Below are 20175 nucleotides of genomic sequence, written 5' to 3'. Positions count from 1 at the left end.
TCTGCAGGTGTTCCTGCGGCGCACACCGCACTCTCTCTCGGGGGGGGGGAGTTTAGTTTCCGCGCGCTCCTTGGGTTCTGCTGCCTGGCGGCAGCGTCCCCCCGTGAAGCACGGGCAGGCGTCTCCCTCCCTCGTCTCAGCGCGCACCGCGGGCCGTCTTGACAAGGCGTCCGCGTTCGCATGTGTCCGCCCCGCTCGGTACTCGATTTGCACGTTGTACTCCTGCAACTGCGCCAACCACCGGGCCATCTGCCCCCGCGGCTCCTTGAATGTAAGAAGAAACTGCAGAGCATAATGGTCAGTGCGTACGCGACATCTCCTGCCGTACAAATACGGCCGGAACTGTTTGCATGCGAAAATCACGGCGTACAACTCTTGGCGTGTCACGCAATAGTTCAGCTCGGCCCCGCTCAGGGTCCGACTGGCGTACGCGATGACCCGCTCCGTCCCACCCTGTACTTGCGACAGCACCGCGCCCAGCCCACTGCTGCAGGCGTCAGTGTCCAAAATAAAATCGGTGATGAAATCTGGGAAAGCCAAGGTGAGGGTGTGGGTGAGGTGGTCTTTGAGTGTGGTGAAAGCCGTCTGACAGGCCTCCGACCACTGATAGGGGTTCTTAGGGGAGGTGAGTTGGGTGAGGGGGCGTGCAATCTCACTGAATCCCTTTACAAATCGACGGTAATAAGTGGCGAGTCCCAAGAATGACCTGATCTCCGTCAGGTTCCTCAGCCGCGGCCAATCCACTACGGCACGCACCTTCTCGGGATCGGTGCTCACCCCTGCCTCGCTGACTCGGTGTCCGAGGTACCCCACCTCGCGCTGCGCAATGTAACACTTACGCGGCTTGAGCTTGAGATGGGCTGCTCGCAGTCGCTGGAATACTTCCCGCAGCCTGGACCAGTGTTCGGACAGCGACCTACTGAACACTATTACGTCGTCCAGGTAAATCAGGCACTGTTCCCACTGCAAGCCCCGCATCACCAACTCCATCAACCGCTGGAACGTCGCGGGCGCGTTAGTGAGTCCGAACGGCAACACTCGAAACTCAAACAGGCCCATCGGGGTGGTGAATGCTGTTTTTGGCCGATCCTCCTCCGTCATCTCCACCTGCCAGTAACCGGACGCCAGATCGAGGGTGGAAAAATATCGCGCTCCAGCGAGGCTGTCGAAGGTGTCGTCGATGCGGGGTATGGGGAAGGCATCGCCGAGCGTGACTGCATTTAGTTTACGGTAATCGACGCAGAACCGGGTTGACCCATCCTTTTTCGTTACTAGTACCACTGGGGCTGACCAAGGGCTCGCCGAGGGCTGAATTACGTTATCGCGAAGCATGTCCCCAACTGCCTCTTTGATTTGGGCGCGTTCGGGTGCGCCCACTCGGTACGCAGGGAGTTTGATGGGTCGGGCTGCACCGGTGTCAATTTGGTGCTTAACAAGATCGGTCCGACCCACGTCCGAATCGTGCTCACTGAACACGTCGGCGTACTCCCGCAATAACCCGCACAGCTGATCGGCCTCCACCTTAGGTAAGGCTGCCCAAGGCACATGTAACGCATCCTGCAGGGGAACAATCTCGGCTCGGGGGGTCGGGCCGACCCGCCAGGCCAGATCCTGGCTGTCCTCGGGGCGGCCAGGGTCCTCCGCCCAGAGTGCGAACACCGAGTCGTTCGAGTGGCGAGCGTGCAGGGGGTGTACGGTGGCTACCGGGGTGCATCGTCGTATCATTGCCGGGGTACTGTGTGGGTTAAACACACGTATAAACAGCCGGCCCCCATCTGCGTTTACCAGTGTGGCTGACCCTACCACCCCGTATCGCGATGCCAACTCCGGGTGAGGAGTCAGCATTACCTCGCCCGATGGTCGGTGGGTTGGGTCGGTGGAGAGGGTTGCCACTGGCACCAGCATCTCGGCGAGAGGTCCGATGGTGACGGCCGACACCAGCGTAGCGGCCACGGGTGTGAAGCGTGGGTGATTCGGCTCCTGTCCTAGGAACGGAATCCGCTCCCCGCTGCCCTCCACCGTAGCGCATCGTTGCCGGGGCTGTACGTTAAGTCCCAACTTTTCCAGGAGGTCCTTTCCTGCAATGCACTCGTGGCACAACACACTCGAAACGTAGAATTCCTGTGTGCACACCTGGTTTCCTAGACGGACCTCGAGGGAGACCTTCCCCAGCAACCCCATCCCGGCTCCGCTTGCCGTGTGCAGCACGCGATCGGGGGCCTGCTGGCAGCCCACGTCCACCCCGAGCATGCTGCAGTGCGCGGCGCTCATGAGAGAGGCCACGGCGCCCGTGTCCAGCAGGATCCGGGTGCGCTGCCCGTTCACCTGGCCTTCCACCAGCGACGTGGCTCCCGTTATCCCTGCCACCAGCTCCCGCAGCCAATCGCTCGAGGTCCCTGCGCCCTTGGGTGTTGTCGTTGTAACCTGTTTATGGATCACTCGCTCGCCATTATTATTACAGCTGGTTTGGGTCGGGTCTACGTCGATTTCATCCCCCGGTGGTCCCCTCTCTAGGGGGGCCTTAGTGTTTGACCTATGCATCTGCCTCGCACGGGCGAGCTGAGGGCAGTCCCTCATTCGGTGTCCCCGTTGGTCGCATATATGGCATGGAGGGGGAAGGTTGGCGGCTCTGTGGCGAACTTTCTGCCCACTCCCTCCTCCCCCCGTGCGCTGTTGCTCATACTCTGCTTCTAGTCGGGCTATCCTTCCAGTTAGCCCTCCTACCGTGGAGTCTAGGTCCCCCATTTCGGATCGGATGGTCTCAACGGAGGATTGCAGTTGGGTCATATTTTTATTCGTTTCCTCGCGTACCTGGGTTACCCTCTCATCTACTTGGTTTACCTTGTTGTCTATCTGGGTTACCTGGCCGGAGACATCCTTTATACCCGTTTGTATACCGGCAACCCATCCCGGGGTTGTCTCGCGGGACACTGGAGGCTCTCTTTCCCGGCTCCTTACCGTCCTCGCGAGCTCCTGTTCCTCCTCCTCGTCTTCCGAGAGCAGGCTCGCAATGGCGCGCTCTCGTCCCAGCCCCCGGAGCTGCGCAGTTTCGCTGTGAATTCTTTCACACTTACGTGCGCGCTCGACAAGGGCGTTAAAGGGAAGACGTGGGCAGCTCATGTCTGGCTGCCACCACGCCGTGCGAGACAGGTACCACTGGATTTTCTCGGCGGCCAGTTCCTCAATAACATCAGTTGCGTACCCCGGGCGTGCGATCTTTGTTAACTCGCGCACATCCTCGGCGTAATCACGTAGATCTTCGCCAGGTTGGCGACGGCGCGCCTCTAAGGCCGATTTTGCTTCCTCCTCGTCACGCGTGCCAAAACGCTGATCGAGTCGGCGCATCAGCTCCTCTAGCTGTGTCTGTGCGCTCGCGGGTAACGCTTCTACAAAATCGGCTGCCCGCCCATCAAGATTCATATTAAGTTGACGTACTGCCTGCGCGTCCGTCCATCCATTAATTTCCTTGGCCCCTAAGAGATTGCGGGCTAATGCCTTCCACGAAGGGGCCCCCCGGCCGGTAAATATTAGTCTTATTTTAGCGTGAGGTAACGCGGGGGTCCGTACCGCTTCTGACACCAATTTGTAGGGGCCGTTGGCCCCCGGAGTCTCTCCCGCCATCATCCTTTATTCCGTTTATGTTACCCCACCTCCCTAATACCCGCTAGGGTTTTGCCGGCCTTCGAACGCGACGCCCCTACCCATACGGCTTCACGCAGCGCTCCCACGCTGCAAGCATACGTGCGCACTCGCGCACACAGCTCCCCACGGCACCCACTCACCACGGAGCACTCACGTTGTGATCGCACACCTGTATCATACACGTAGCGAACGTACGCGCACTCACGCACACAGCTCCCCGCGGCACCCACTCACCACGGAGCACTCACGCTGTGATCGCACACCTGTATCGTATACGTAGTGAACACACGCGCACCCACACGCGCACCGCCCTGCGCAGCGCTCCCCCGAGGCGAGCCGCAGCACTACAGAACCACTGCGTACACACGCTTCCCCACGCGCTCAGCTCCGCGCAGCGCTCACTCACGTGGCGAACCACTGTGTGCACCCGCGCCCCCACACGCTCACGCTGCACGACAAGATCACGCGAGACCACTCTTCGCTATTAATGATTTATTATCTGCTACGATTCTAATTCACCTTCTTACTCACTGTTAAGTATCCACGGCGGTCCGCTGATCCTTGGGCTAACAGCGTGCCTCGGCGTCGCACGGACGTCCGGGTCGCTGGCTGGAGCTGCGTCTGGTCGCCTGGCGCTGGAGTAAGAGAGAGCTATACCTCGCTACGCTCCCTTTTTTATCCTAATTCCCGGACTCAGGCCCCTACCCCCCTCCCATGCACCGTGCGCCTTCGCTATGCTAATTAATCCCCTGTCCGCGCGGCGTAAACTCCAAACAATGGCACGCGCCCCCCTCGCCCGGGCCAGGCAGCTCCGCGGTGCCTTTGTTCCGCTAATCAATGAGCGACCTGCACGGCGCAAAGTCCAATCAATCCTTTTCTCACGCACCGTGCGCCTTCGCTATTATTGCAGTTCAGATGCGCTGCGCGTTTTCTAATGATGCTCCTCCATCACAATGCTTATTCCCTCTGCCTGCCCCGTCGATACTCGTGTGTGTGGGGGGGAAATGCGCCTCAACCGCGGTGGCCGAATGCCCCACGCCGCGACCACACCATATTAAGGCCGGCCGCAGCGCCGCGGTGCCACATAGCACGGGGGAGGTCATCCAATTCCCTGATCGCCGGAAACCGTGAGGGTTAATCCCGATAAGGGTTCCTCGGATAAAAACCGGTCGATCAGGTGACCTTCCCTTCCAGCTCTATGGGGGGGGGAAATGCGTGCGGGTGTGTGCTTATGTGGGGGGGGTGATGGGGGGCAGTGCGGTGGGGGAAGCCGGGCGGCTCCCTGGCTCGGCAGAGCGGCCCCGTCGCTGTGGCACCACATAGTCATCATATCATGGTCATGAGATGCAAAGGTCCCTCTAACTCATGCATGGTGGATGTCCTCTTAGATGTGGTCGTTTATTTTCTGCTGGCCATTGCGAGTTTAGTCCAGTGTCCCGTATTGTCCCTTCTCGTGTATATTGTCTGCATTAACAAATGGATCAGATACGTGGACATCGACAGATAAATGAAACAAACGATGAATAGTGTGCAAAGGAGCTTAGAGACGTGCATCCTTATTAGTGCAATGAGTGGCGAGGAGAGCAAAAAATATAATAATAGGGGTTTTCCCCTTTTTTTCTCATTTTCTGCCTAAAATATTAAAAAATGTACTTACTCATAGGATGCACTTTTTTAATGTTTTACAATAATGTCTAATAGTGTATTATATTACATTGCTCTGTTTTTTTCTTTTTTACATTATCTTGTTTCATTGTATGGAATGGCAGAGATTAGGGATTAATAAAGTACAACCATAACCACAATCATATAAACAGAAATCTATTTTATAGCAATATATTGTGGGGGACATTTTGAGCATATTTGAATATTGGGGGGGGGATGTGTCCCACACAATAAATATTATAATTACGGCCTTGCTGCTGATCAAGATCCCTGTTTATAATCTTGGTTTGCCACTGAATAGCATGGGTTTCTTAAGTGCAGCGAATTCATGACTGTGAACTACAAATCACAGCCTACATTTGGTTTCAAATCTGGCCTAGGTCTGCAGATAATTTATTTTTGTAATACTGTAGAAGTTGAAAATTCTATGCTCCAACAATCCACAAGTTCTATAATTTTCAGCGCCCATGTGGTCCACAACTCCTATATAATTCACAGGGCCAGAGATCCCAAAATCAGAAATTTTACTGCGGAAGTTTGGCTTTTATTTGCGGTGTACCGCCGGTTACAAAATCTACTGGGAGATCCCCCACATATCACCGTGGATTATAGGAGTTTCTCTTTATATATGTTTGTAGTTCACTCATGATTCGACTCCAATATCCTATGGTGATAATAAAATCCATTTAAATTCCTTTGTTAAGCTACTTCTCGATGAAGGCTTTCTCATATTGTCTAACTTCATGGGTATTGTTTAACCGTATTTCATCTTGGTGGTAAATGCAGAGCACTGTCTGGTCCCATCCCCGCACACAGGGCAGATCGTGTCTATCGTATGGTACTGGGCAAGCACAACTTACATCTCAACGAGGCTGGGCAATTCAAGTCTACAATCGCTCTGAGTGTCGTGCATCCTTCCTGGAATAATGATCCAACCAGAGGGTGGAGTACCACATTGCACATTTAACACCGTCCAACTTTAAGCACAGCGATTGTGCCACCACTCCACACGATCTTGTAACGAGACGAGCAGACTGCGGCCGCAATTTACAGACAATAAAAAACTAAGTTGTTTGGGGTGGATTATTGGTGAGGGGCAGACATGTGACATCTGCACCGTAGTCTCGTTTTATACCGAGTTCTCTCTACTCCACCCCCATCTACCCTGCAGGTTTGACATCGCTCTGATGAAGCTATCTTCCCCCGCACCTCTTAGCGAGCAAATTAAACTCGCGGTGCTGCCACGCGCGGAGCAGGAGCTGTGGGATAACGTCACCTGCATGGCTACAGGCTGGGGTCTCCTCGCGAGTGAGTGCACATGACACCGACAACACGACCAATGCAATGCATATTCATTTGGGTTGTTTTGATATTAAGTGACAATCACATGAAGAGACAGTAAATATTTGGGTACCTGCTTGGTTACATATACAGTAGTAAAATGCTTCAAGGCTGCAAATGATAGGAAAATGCGATCACAGGCCAAATTAGTGGAAACTTGACAAATAATGTTTGATTAGAGGCGCCACGGTAGCGACATGATAACTATCTCACCTGGTATATAGGAGGTCGTGGGTTCGATCTCAACTTGACGCCTTTATATTTAGAGTTGGCATGTTCTCCCCGTAGTCATGTGGATTTTTTTCCGCGTCCTCCGATTTTTCCCTCTACATTTAGAAACATACGTTTCGAGTATTTGGCTGCTATACATGTCCACATGATAAGCCACTTCTTTGAGCTATCATTTGTGGCCAGGTCGCTTAAAAAAAGCTGTAAAGCTCAGTGGGCGTTACCTGGTAAAATTAAAATAAAGTTTAGTTTTAATTAAAACTAGTTTTCAACTCATAACGCAGCACACCGCAGAGAGAGACAGAATGACTCAGAGGTGCAAAGGAGAAACCACAGACAAGTGGGAAGGCAAGAGCTAAAGTCTCCCCTCCTCCAAAGCTCTGTGGACCTCCAAATATTACGGTGTTATCAGCCAATTAATGAATGTTTATACATGTGGGAGGAAACCAGAGCACCCAGAGAAAACCCACCGCTGAGAGAAGGGCAATACTCATTAAGGTGGAACAGGTGGAGTCCACATTTGCTGTACCGCCGTCTGCCAGGCTAGGGTACGGCACCTCCTTGACACCCACGGGAAGATAGTTTGACAACTTCTGTGTGATCCACCAACCATCGCTGCCTCCACAGCGCTGGATTACAGGCCACGTGCATAGCCACTACCGCTCAGGAACTGGTGGTTTTGCACAAGGCTGAGAGCTTTATGTACACAGAGTGCACTGCTTTTGTGTGTTGTTGAAACGTTTATAAATCTCTGGCAATGAACGTAATATTGCCCTCTGTGCACTCTCTAGTCGATCATCCACAGTTGTCTAAGCCTCCAGTGAACCACGTTGCAGTGGGACATTGCTCTTTCCCCTCGGCTGCGTCGACATCCACTAAACTCGCCGCCGCCAGCTCGTAGTGCTGTCTATTCCCTACTGGTTCCAATCTAGGGTTAAAAATGTTATTTCCCCCAACATTTAATATGCAAAAACATTTGTCAGTAACACCGTGGCACTCCTTCATAGCACGCAGAGAGGCTAGAGAGTAGATTGGAATTTGAGACCAAACCTCCTTACACGATGGAGCCTGATGAGCATTACATTTTTAAAACGTTTTCTGAGGACCAGTTTTTTTAATTGGCATAAGTAGAGTTTGCTAATGGTAGTTACGAAGTAAGAAATATATTTAGTAACAGACACAACATTTGCTCTTATTTTATCATGACTAGGTAACTCAGGTGGCTATTTACCCATCGTATGAGATCCTCAAATCAAATCTGTATACCCACCCATGATTAAACTTAGTTTTCAAATGTACTGAGTTGACCAAAATAAAAAAAAATTGTCATCCAGATGCAGCTTATTCCAGCTTTGAGAATGAACCGTCTTAGTTTAATTTTAATTCAACAAATACTCCATACGTGATGTTGTGCATTCACACGCTGCTCACAGAAATAATTTCAATGGGGAAAATTTTTGCATGATGAAATTATTGGAATTTTAAATCAAATCAAACACTTTTCATCGCTGTAACGTGACCTGGGTATGGTGGTGCATGCCTATGATCCGGCACTTTGCAGGCGAGGGTTGCTGGATCACACAAATGTTATAAAACTCCCTTCCTGTGGGTGTTGAGGAGGAGCCAAACCCTGACTTGCCAGGAGATGCAGTACAGGAAAAAATGTGGACTCCACCTGTTCCATCTGTAGAGTGTTGCCCCCCGTGCACACCTGGGTTTTCTACGGTTGTCCTAGTTTCCTCCCACGTGTAAACGTTGATTGGTTGATAACACCTTAATATACAGAGATCTGCAGAGCTTGGGCAATTGTTGGAGCAAGCTCATCGGGTGGCTATCCTCCTGCTTGTCTGTGCTTCCTCGCGCCTCTGACTCATTCTCACTACGTGAGTGAGCGAATACTGTGAGGCATTACAAAGTTGAAATTATTATACTTGGAGGCGAGTGCTGGTTGCATCACGTCGGTTTATGAAACTCTCACACCTACTGAGCTGCGAGATAGCCAAGAGATGGCAGTACTGGGAATGGATTGTGAAGCCATTCTGTGCAGACCTTTATGCATGTTCCTCTCATATGCATGACTTCTCCTTGGTACTGCGGTTTTCTCCAAATGCACAAATACAACCTCTTACACCCCAAAAGCTGACACCTTCTGAAAAAGGGGCTCGAGACTCGTCCGGGCTTTAACCAGGTGAACTAAGAACATCGTGTGTGTTACTACTATGGTAACTATGCAGGAGCTCATACTGGGGCCTTCCACTGCCCCAAAGGGATGTGGCAATGCCCCCCCCCCCCTTGCCTACTACATGGAGGGAATACCTCTGTAAGTGTTAAAAGTTAACAGTTAGTGAGAATTTCCGGGTTCTCTGCTGTCACGGTGGAACTAGTACACTAAGTACGATTCGGAGCCAGGAAGATACTACATGGGGTAATAGAAAAATAACACACTACGTGTTGCTGCTTGAGTGCAGGTGATGGTCAGTTTCCCAGCGTGCTGCAGGAGGCCAAGCTCCCGTTTGTGAACTATTTCACGTGCAGCCAGCGTGAGTGGTGGTGGTACAACGTCAACACGAACCTGATTTGTGCTGGGGATGATCACGCAGTTTGCAATGTAAGTAGAAATGCACCGAGCTCACGTGTGGCATGGCGATGCACACCCGGTATCCAGCAATTACAATTTCATGTCAATATCTCTTTAATAAGTAACTTTTTTTCTTTCTTTTCACTTTTTCCCACAATTTCATCCCAATTTGTGGTATTGGCGTCGTGTCATGAGACAAAGCATGAATTCGGATCTCTCACAGATAAGTCTGACCCGTCATATTTTAAAAGGGCCACATAAACTAAACTAAACAATTTTTCAAATAATGTGTTTTATTTTGATTATTTTATTACTTCCCTTCTACGTGACTTTACCGAAAGAACCAAGAAGATGAATCCCTGCAGTCACGAAAGCTTTAAATCGAAATTTAAACAATTTTTATTTTACCAGGTAAGGCCAACTGAGCTATATAGCTCTTTTTCAGAAGCAACCTGGCCAGAATTGATAGCTCAACGATATAGCGTATCATGTGGATATTTATAGCATCTTAATACTTAAAACGCATGTTGGTTTTAAATGTGGACAGGAAAAAACCTGAGGACCTGAAGAACAATCCACGTGACCACAGAGACCATGCAAACTCCAAATATGCATGTGTCAGCGTCGGGATCGAACCCACGAACTCCTGTATACCAGGTGTCCTTACATCAGATCTGAGATCTCTTCGTAAAATGACCTCTAGTTCACACAATATGGGGTGGGGGGACGGGGGCAGTAATTCCCACTCGCTCTGCCACTGACAGTAATGTTCACTTCATGACAGTCAAACAAATAGCCTTGAATCTTAGAGCTGATTCGCAATTTTCGCTGTTTGAGATGCAATTTTCATGAATGATGCTGTATAAAATACAATTGTTATTAACGATTACTTATTATTACTATTAATAACATTAAGCCAAATCACATTCGGAATACAATTAGATAATTTTATATGGAGGAGAATAGATGAATTGACAATCTGTGTACTCAACAGCCATAGGCCACCACGAGATACCTTGGCTGAACCGATATTGCGCATTTACCAATCTGAACGTTGAGTGGAAGCCCCAAAGCTCAAATGATATAACAATAATTTAGAGCCATTTGACAATCCACTGCTAGATGGATACCTCACGGCACCATGTCGGTCTTGGGTGGTTGCTTGGCCATACTTCACCACGCTGGTCTGTATGAGTTGGTGAACGCCTAGCAGTTTTCAGGGGTTGGGGCGGGGGAATGCAAGGCCGGTTCACATTTCAAATCGCCACTGATGTTATCTGTGGCCAAGACATAAACTCAAACCGCTGGGTTCGTAGTGTAGTAATAACAATTGACACTTCTAAAGTGCCTTTCACCCGGAGGTCACAAGGCCCTGTAGAAAAAAACACACACACATGCACGCAGACTCACATCAATAAAATACAACTCCAAAACCAAGTAGTGAGGAAATAGACAAAGCCCTTACAAATGAATCAGCAGAGAAAATATCCAGTGGAATTGAACTCCACAGCCTGGGGTCCACTTGAGGAAATGCCCGGCCAACCATCATCGTACAGAGACTTGACCTCAGCACACACAACATGCCAGACTCAGAATACCGAATTGCAGTGCGCTAACCACTGTAGAATCACAGCACTGAGAATGCTCGTAGATTCGGCCTGCACAGCTGCCTTTTTTGTTCTCTGCCTCCCACACAGGGTGACTCGGGTGGGCCACTGAGTTGCCAGGAACCCAACGGTTCATGGGTTGTGTATGGAATCACCAGCTTTGGACATAAGAACTGCAGCGTTTTCCACAAGCCCTCTGTGTTCACAAGGGTGTCTGCCTACACAGACTGGGTCTCTCAAGTGATGGAGGTAAGGAGGGATGTATTACAGGCAGAATTATGTCCCTTTTCCACTGGTACACCCGAGCTGAGCCGGTGCAGAACCCTCACGGTGCAGGTGGTTTACCGCTGGCTACTTTCCATTCCGAGCCAGAACCAAATATTGGTAGGTTGGCCTCACAAGATATCTCAAATCTGGCTCAGAGCCTAGCAGGGTCAGGGGAGGCACTAATGACATATTTATTGTGTGTGGCGTCGGTGGCATGGCTCGGCTTCGACAATGGAAAAACGACTTTGTGTCTCCCGAGCCACACCGGGCTTTACAGCGGAAAATAAATCTTATTGGAGTCCAAATCGCAGTTGGGGGGGGGGGCAATTCAGGGCTACGTCTCTCTGAAAGCAATAAAATGAGCAGACCTACCTCTTTGAAAATAAACTTCTGCCCATCGAAAACTTGGGAGTTTTAATCGGGAAAAGGAGTTTTACATGGGTGGAACACGTCTGCGGGATGGAAGAGGGCAGGACAGGAATTAAAGTGGCACTCAGAGGTTGGCGCCTAAAGGGGAAGACTTAAAATGGCATTGCCCATGCAGACCACCTGATCTGTTAATCTTGAATAATTTGAAGAACGTGGCATGTCCACCACTGGCTTACTGCCAAACAACACCACTGTGCATATTTGTCGTGGTTGTGCTGCATACTCTGCATTGTGCTTGTGGGATAGGGCCTATCGGGCCAGGCAATAGTGGCAATGGGGCCAGGAGGGAGAGACTTCCTGAGAGAGGACAAAAGAGTGGTCCGAGGAACTTCAGCGCGTCGGGTAGAAATGTGGACATAGAGAGGGGGGTTGAGTCAGGGCCAGAGGGAAAGTGCAGGTGCAGGGAAAGTAAGAGAAGGGAGCGGTGCAGCCGGCCAAAGGGGGAATCGTAGAATGCTGCGAAAATGGGAATAGATCGAGGGCATGGGCGACCGTGTGAGGGAAATGCTTTCGGAGATTGGTGGAGCGAGCTCGGAGGGGAACCCTGCCGGCAAAGACACGGAGGCGAGAGCAGAGAGTGGGATGTTTGCGCTGACTTTCACAAAAGCTGCTCATATCATAGATGCGTTCCGCACATCACATTTGGTGAGACATATCGGGAGTGATTTTTTTCTACATTCAGGGGCACTGTTGACAAGTCACGAGCACGTGGATTATTGAGTACGTGGATTATTGAGTACGTGAACCCAATGTGTCGACTGGAACTCGGTAACTACACGCGAATTTTAACCCCTTAATGGAATAAAATACGATGCACCCCAAAACGATGTTAGAAATTAACTGAGAAACAAATGGTCTCGTTGTCAAATACTCAGAGGGAAACATTCAGCAGGGTGTGCCCTTCGGATGATCTTATTGTAAAGTGCGCTTTGTGTTCTCTGTTCACAGACTCCATCACGATCAACAGCAAGTCTGTGCTCTGCACACCTTCTCATGCTCGGCCTCACCCAGTTGCTCGTGAGCCTCTTCCGGAACTGACGCTCGCTCTTTCGATCTGCACGGTCATGCACGGTGAGCCTCGCAGTGCTAATTTAAGAATCGATTATTTGTATTTCTTCAACGTGGTAGTGATGTGTAACGAACTCTCGTGGCTGCAGGGGTCAAGGAAACTAATAGCGTATGATGCAAACAAATAATAAAATCTTCTTGGTTCTTTCGGTAAAGTCACGTAGAAGGGAAGTAATAAAATAATAAAAATAAAACATAATAAAATAATTCTCACGACGTTTCGGCCACAACGCAAGCAGCCGTCCTCAGGTGAAGAACATGTCTGTCGATAAGACAGAGTCTGAAGAAGATGAATCCCTGCAGTCACGAAAGCTTTAAATCGAAATAATAAAATGTTTAATCTATACTCCCACGTACCATTCCGATTCATATGCCAAGTAAACATGCAACGTTGGGCCAACGTTGGTCTGACAGTAACAACCACATGCTAATGTTGGCCCGACGTTCAATGTTTACTGGGTACGTATCAAATTGGGCGTGTGGAAATAGATGATTTTCGACCCAATGTTGGCATGTATTTGGAACCGTCGGACTCACATTAGCCCAAGGTTGCGTGTCTACTGGGTGTCTCTTGAGCATACAAAACAATTTTAAGCAAGTAATGGATGTTTTGTTGCATTCGTAACGCACAGATCAGCTTGGTTTTATGAGTTTCTGAGTAACTAACGATTGTGTAAAGGCACGGCCCTGCAATTCCTTGCTAACGCCACTGCTGGCAGAAGGGTCTCCACTAGAGGGAGCTCTCGGGAGTCCCTGTTGGAGTATTTTCACGTTCGCCAGAGGCCTAGGGAGAGGTGGGAGTACCCATACTCTACCCCACCACACGCAACCTGCGGATTGACTGACTGGTGACCCATTTACACTGCTGGGTGGACAGCAGCGGGGAGCAGGGGATTTCAGAAACCTTCCCAACATTCCAACTGCCACTCCGGGAGCTCGAACTGTCAACATCTGGGCTGTAAGTATCGTGTGCTCAAAAGTTTATCCGTATATGTTATGGCAACAGTCCAATGATTCACACGATAATTTAAATGTAGCCTAAGGTCTTGCTCAGCTCTGCCAACCACTCTTTACAGAAAATGATTGCCCACCACCTAGTGGTGGATACTGTCATGTAATGCCATACTCTGGGATGGGGGTTCCCCTCACATAATATACAGATGTCTTGTGATCCACATTTAACTTTCTAAAGCAAGGTTTATTAAAACGGAAATTAATATACAAAGGAAAAAATAATAATTTGGGGTAAATTGATTGGGGGCCACAACACATCTGGACCCCCCCCCCCTGTATATAAGTGCTCTGAGATGCCCCAGAGTATAAGGCGCGATATCAACGACAAATTATTATCATTGTATGTACAGCCTTTTGTTAATCCATTGCTGCATAAGGGGGCCTCCCTCCCTACCGTATCAGTCATGGGAGCTGCTTGGCCGCGCTGGTCAGTGCGGAATATTGTGAAGGGGAGGGCCCAGCACCGGTTTTAGAGATTACCACTCATGACCAAGTAGCAGCAGCTGGGTGTCGAACTTGGGTCACTGGTTTCAGTGCCGTTTTCAGGAAGAGGTGGGTGGGGCGGGATAAGCGCCCGCCCCTCTCGGTTGGAGCCGAATTGATGCGGGTATTTTGGGAGGGTGACAGTTGGGGATGGAGGGAAGGTGGGGGACGATGGCACTACGTGCCGGTGGCCCAAATGGGCTAAAATCCACTATGGCCACCACTCCACTCGCGAATCCTGTAAATGTCCTTAATTTACACCCAGGAGAGCTTTGCTAAGTGTCAAGGCTCATTTCCATATTTTTATGGCATTCTCAAAACGATTGTTTGGCACAAGGGAGGGCACCACTGTTTCCAGATATACCCCACGCAGGGTAAGAATTTACACAAACTCTATTTCTATTATAAGTATAGGTTTTACCCTTTCTGGCAATAAAACAGGTGTTAAGATGTTAAAACACCAAGCTTAAACCTTTCGCAATGGATAATATCTGCATTAAGCACGTATACCTGTAGTGAACATGCAAACAATAAGCATGCTCTGCTAGTATATGCATTGTCTTTGGTCCACACCAGAGACAGCTTTCTTGAGAGCCGAGTCTCCAACAGTGTTAGACCAGAGGACACCAAAAGGCGATAAGCACAAAGACTCTATTCCTATATGTATGTTGAACTTCCTTTGCACCATACGTAGCCAACCGTGCTAATCGGAGGTGCTATGAAGAAGCGCCATTGCACGAAACATCGCCTATGAGATATACTGTATTGTATATGTCCTTTTCAGGAAGCGTTGTTGATGAATGTGTTAAGATCTAATTCATGTAAGGGAACCAACTTGCTGTACCACCATCTACTAGCCATCTCATGGCATGGCGCTTTGCCTATTGAACACTTTCAAACCAATCCTTAATATTTCGATTTAAAGCTTTCGTGACTGCAGGGATTCATCTTCTTGGTTCTTTCGGTCAAGTCACGTCGAAGGGAAGTAATAAAATAATAAAAATTAAACATAATAAAATAATTCTCACGACGTTTCGGCCACAACGCAAGCAGCCGTCCGCAGGTGAAGAACAGGTCTGTCAGAAAGACAGCGTCTGAATGAACACCACCAGGCTTGGCAGCGTATATTTAACCTGGGTTGGAAGGGGAAGAGCGCCCCGACAAAGTAATTCGCATATCAAGAGGAATCTAGCATACCCATGGGAAATGCAGGTATGCCACCAGTACCACTTATGCCCGTGCATTATGCAGGAATAGCAGCATCAAAGGGAGGGGATATGGGAAATGCAGGTATGTGATTAGTACTACTTATGCCCGTGCATTATGCAGGATTAGCAGCATCAAAGGGAGGGGATTATGCATAAGGCTGCCTGCCCTACGCCGAACTCTGCGGTATTCATCCGCAACCTCACTGCGCTGCACAATTTGCGCTTACGTAGCTAACACAAACAATTCTGCACATTTAACTTTTTTTTACACGATTTACTGGAGAATTTTCGTAAGGTCGGATTTCCGTAAGTCGGGTCTTCTATAACCCGGGGACATACTTTGCAACCAAGATATGCAGTAATTGGTCTAAAAAGGGAACACCTACACACATCTCCCAATGCTGTGAGTCGAAAATTATATGCTTAGAATGTTTTTCAAAAGCGTCCCGAACACCAGTCTCCCTGTCACCTGGAAACAGTGTTCAGGTCACTGAATATTGTTCACTCGTTCAGGCTCCACCTATTCGGGAAACCTATTCAACCAATGCTGCTGCTGATAAGATGCACTTCCAGTGGGCCCTGTGACAGATTGGATTTGTCTGCTTATTTATTTTTTATTATTGCACGCTTTTATTTAACTCACTTTGTCTGTTTTATCCTCAAATCTTGTAACTCAATTTTTACCCACTTCCCAATGTGGTATCGACTGCGAACTTGGTATACGTATGTCATACTGATGACAATACTATATTCTATCATTAAAATAAAATATATATATATTTTTAAACAATCTTTTTAAAATGTTATGTTTCGGCTTGGGTCTAATTGTCCACGCTCAACTCACGTTGGCTGTAAATCACCACAGTCCCTTACGTTGTGGCAAGCTTCGGGGCCACTTCCTGGAGTCGTGGAGTTCCGCCATTACTCGTACGGTACATATCATTAAAGCGTGTTTTTTAAAAAGTATTTTTAAATATGACTTATTTTTACTTATATTCTCCACAATTATATTTTGTGTAATGTATTTTACGAACCAGGAGCCATATCTAACAGAGAGGTTCTTTGTCTATAAGTACCTGGCAGTTCACCAGCAGATTCAAGCAATCCCTACTCTGCTGATGAGACACGCAATGTCAAAAACTGGTTCAGAGTATTCTTGTATTGAACCACTGCAGCTGATTAGATGCAAGGAGGGATTTTGTCTGCTTATGTATGTTTGTTGCTGATATTCTACGCGGTGCTCATGATTATTTCAGTCCTAAAAGGTAAGCTAATGCCCTACATTATTTACACAAGATTTGCTTATTCAGATTACAGGTGGTTTATCTATGCATCCGCACCTCTAATTAGCACGGTTGGCTACGTATTGTGCGAAAGAAGTTCAACATACACATACATCTGTGTTTTCTTACACGTTTTGTCATCTCAGCTCCCTGTTCTCCCCTCTTCTCTCTCCCTGTGTGTTTAGGCTCCAAGATGACACCGACTTGCAATGCCTCGCATCACCTTTCCCAATTGAATTGCATCACCGTGCATCATGCATCACCTTTCGCAATTGAATTTATAATAAAAGCACTCATATGATAGTGGAACTATGTTTTGCGGTACAATGTCGCACGTCCGACTCGCTGGAAACCAAGGTCATGCCATGCTCGTGTAATGAAGATATGTGCTGTACAACATCTGTACCATCGAAAGAAGCCCATAGAGCCTAGCCGCTCATTTTATGTGTAGTGAGCGACTTCCGAGACACGTCGAGTAGAAGGCTTCTTATTTATTAAAAGCACACGGGGTGTGCAGGTACACATAGTCTATCCTAACACGCAGCCCATCTCCGTCATACACTATGCGAGCTGTTTGACTAGCGTAGTGGCGGCAACGGAGATGGTCTTGCACAAGAACAGTCACGTGGTCGAAGACGAAGAAATGACAACGAGCAGCGACGCAGCCAGGACCCAGGACCCGCAGAACAGCCCCGAACCTCTGGTTCGGTCCCCCTTATATCTGCCCGGCGCGGCCAAGCTCCACCTTTGGCCACGCCCCCTTTCCAGAACCTTCGGGGCTGGTTCCTGGAGCTTCTAGACTGACTCCGCCCTTCACATTTACCCCAGATACCCTCTTATAAGGCATTATGTAATGCAGCCATAACCATAATTACCCCCTGTCATTACATATGTACGTTGAACTTCTTTCGCACCGAACGTAGCCAACCGTGCTAATCGGAGGTGTGGGGGGAAGGACAACAAACTAAATTCTTGTGTAATAATTCAATATAAATCTCTATATCGAATATATAATACATCCATAAGCCTACGTGTTAAACTGATATAATATACAGTACGCTGATATGAAAAATGTCTGTTATGTGAACATCTATGGAAAAATACAGTTACACCATGATGCACAAACACAGCACTGGGTGTTATTAATTGGTGAGAGTGGATAGGTGACGGTCGGATATGCAACACCGTACCACACGTGTGTAAAAGTTTACATTTACTGTCGCTTAATACACATTTTTCAGATAATAGCATTAGACTTACTGCGATTCGCTGTATAAATTATTAATATGTCCACGGCAGTTTCACTTTTTTTTAGTGTACATACAATGAACCTCGCTACGTTGTGTAAACACGTCTGTCTCGCGCACATCTGGCGAGCACTTTAACGACCTATAGCACACGCGTTTGTCCACAATGTGTGAGTACGCATTGCTGTCCGGCAACGATGTCAAACATTTACACTTTGCACACGCCGCGTCAACGTCCGGAGGTACGGAATCAGCGTTCCTGATGGGGGAAATTGCCCCCCTGAGTAACCCAGACGCGGGTCTTTAACTCACTAAGTCTTTAAATTAATGGCTCTTCTTTTCCCAAAGAGATCCAGCCAAGGGGATTGAACCCAGATGCCTGAGTATGAAAAATGCTCTTAAGATGTCTCGTAAAGCAGGCTAAAATTGTATGATTTATAAAATGTCATAAGATGGATTTTCTCGTCAGACATTCGTGATGATGTGTGACGACAAGGGACGGGGGGTTTGAGAAATGTGACGTCAAATCAAAATGCGCAACTTTAAATATCGACAGCACGTTCTACATAATTAAATATACTTTTTAATAAATGTATTTTCCTACAACATCAGAGTGCAGCGCCACATTAAATACACACTACAATGACAATAGTTTAAAGCGATTTGAAGTATGTTTTATATTTGGGGGGGGGGGGGGGGGCAGAGCTTTGTGATGTCATATTTGAGGAGGGGGGGGTCTCACTTTTTGTGACGCCGTGTGACTAGGGGGGGTGTCAAAAATCGTCCAAAATCGCGTGACGTCATTTATGGACGGCCCCTTATGCAAATTATTAGGTCCTAAGCAGAATATCTGCACTCAGCCATTCACTATCTTCAATAAACATTTCATCATCCTAATGAATTGTAATTGACACCCGCTGTGCCTGTAACCAAGTCCATCTGAATGTTTTGTGTCCAATTTTTGAGCATGACCCAACTTACATTTCGCTACTCTCTAGCCACACCATAACATTTCAGTGACGTGCAGACTGTTGCTCGTGACAAATCTGCATAATCTGTGTAATTATATATAATCTGTATAATTATTAATATAATAATCTAGTTGTCCTTCCCCCGCACCCCCGATTAGCACGGTTGGCTACATACGGTGCGAAATAATCATATATCAGCTCCTAAGCTTTGCATTCATAAACTAGCATTCTCTTGCTTCTATATTCCCTTTTACCTTTTATTTTAGTCTGTCATGCTCACTGCTGCATGGCACACAGCCACTGTGTGCCTATGTGGCCCACCACCTCGCAGTAGCTGCAGATGAATGTCCTACATTTGCATTCTGTTGGGATATACTGTAAAATTGGGAATCAAAATTTGGTGTTCTGTTTAATTCTGGCAACATTACAGCTTTGAGACTTAAAATCAATAGGGTATATTGACACGTGACTCTTTTTTCCAGGGCATTAAAAAAGGTTCGCGACCCTTATTGGTGTAGACAAAGAGGTCAACACGAGCCATTTTCATAAAAAAAACACTTTCATATATTAAATAGTCACACCATCTGCCGAAGCCGTTCTCTCACATAGGCGTTGATGCACCGTTCGCTGCGAGAATTTGGGGAGAACTTCATATATTCTCACGACATGATGCCAAGCACTGCGATCGCAATGAAATTACACAAAACAACCGCGCTCGGTGAAGATAAACTGTGGCAGACCGGATGAGGACACGTGCGGGAGAAAATGGGTTTTAAATGTATTTGTTTATGTGGCACATTAGGAATGGACCACCCTTTTTATTATTTCCTTGTGCAGCAAGGGAGTAAACTAATAAAGTGTGGTTTTGTGAAAGTCCTTATGTGCTGTGCAGGACATCAATGCACGTGTGTACATCAGCATGCGATAACGGAGTTGGGCCTGTAGGCGGCTGGCAGGGTTATTGATTAGCCGGACGTGTACACCAGTAACATGGTTAATGGAGACTCGGTTGAAGATTGCTGTGCGTGACACGCGTGCTGTTGCATTTTACAGATTAACCACAATAAATGTGTTTGCCCTCCATTGGAGCACCTGCCCACGTCCTTTATTTCGAGTGTGCAACATTTGCTTTTCTAATACTTTT

The 20175-nt window shown here is 48.1% G+C and overlaps 1 protein-coding gene across 5 annotated transcripts in view; it reads left to right on the top strand.

Annotated features, from left to right (window-relative positions):
* Positions 1 to 17938, top strand: part of LOC144736897 (chymotrypsin-like elastase family member 2A) — a 42030-nt gene extending 24092 nt beyond the window's left edge. For 2 of the 5 annotated variants that reach the window (XM_078619568.1, XM_078619584.1), the window contains exons 4-9: positions 6124 to 6249; positions 6479 to 6615; positions 9345 to 9484; positions 11152 to 11310; positions 12706 to 12828; positions 16999 to 17938. In XM_078619568.1, coding sequence (XP_078475694.1) covers positions 6124 to 6249; positions 6479 to 6615; positions 9345 to 9484; positions 11152 to 11310; positions 12706 to 12795 — 652 coding nt within the window. In that variant the 3' untranslated portion in view covers positions 12796 to 12828; positions 16999 to 17938. Of the gene's footprint in view, positions 1 to 6123; positions 6250 to 6478; positions 6616 to 9344; positions 9485 to 11151; positions 11311 to 12705; positions 12829 to 13702; positions 13784 to 16998 lie in introns of all 5 variants that reach the window. The other 3 variants (XR_013588845.1, XR_013588844.1, XM_078619594.1) reach the window with 3 other exon arrangements.
* The last annotated feature ends 2237 nt before the right edge of the window (positions 17939 to 20175 follow it).

The sequence above is a fragment of the Lampetra planeri genome, chromosome 3 (genome assembly GCF_965212315.1).
Source record: "Lampetra planeri chromosome 3, kcLamPlan1.2.h2, whole genome shotgun sequence".
NCBI lineage: Eukaryota > Metazoa > Chordata > Hyperoartia > Petromyzontiformes > Petromyzontidae > Lampetra > Lampetra planeri.
Note: the sequence above shows the minus strand (reverse complement) of the source record. Positions and strands in the feature narration are given on the sequence as shown.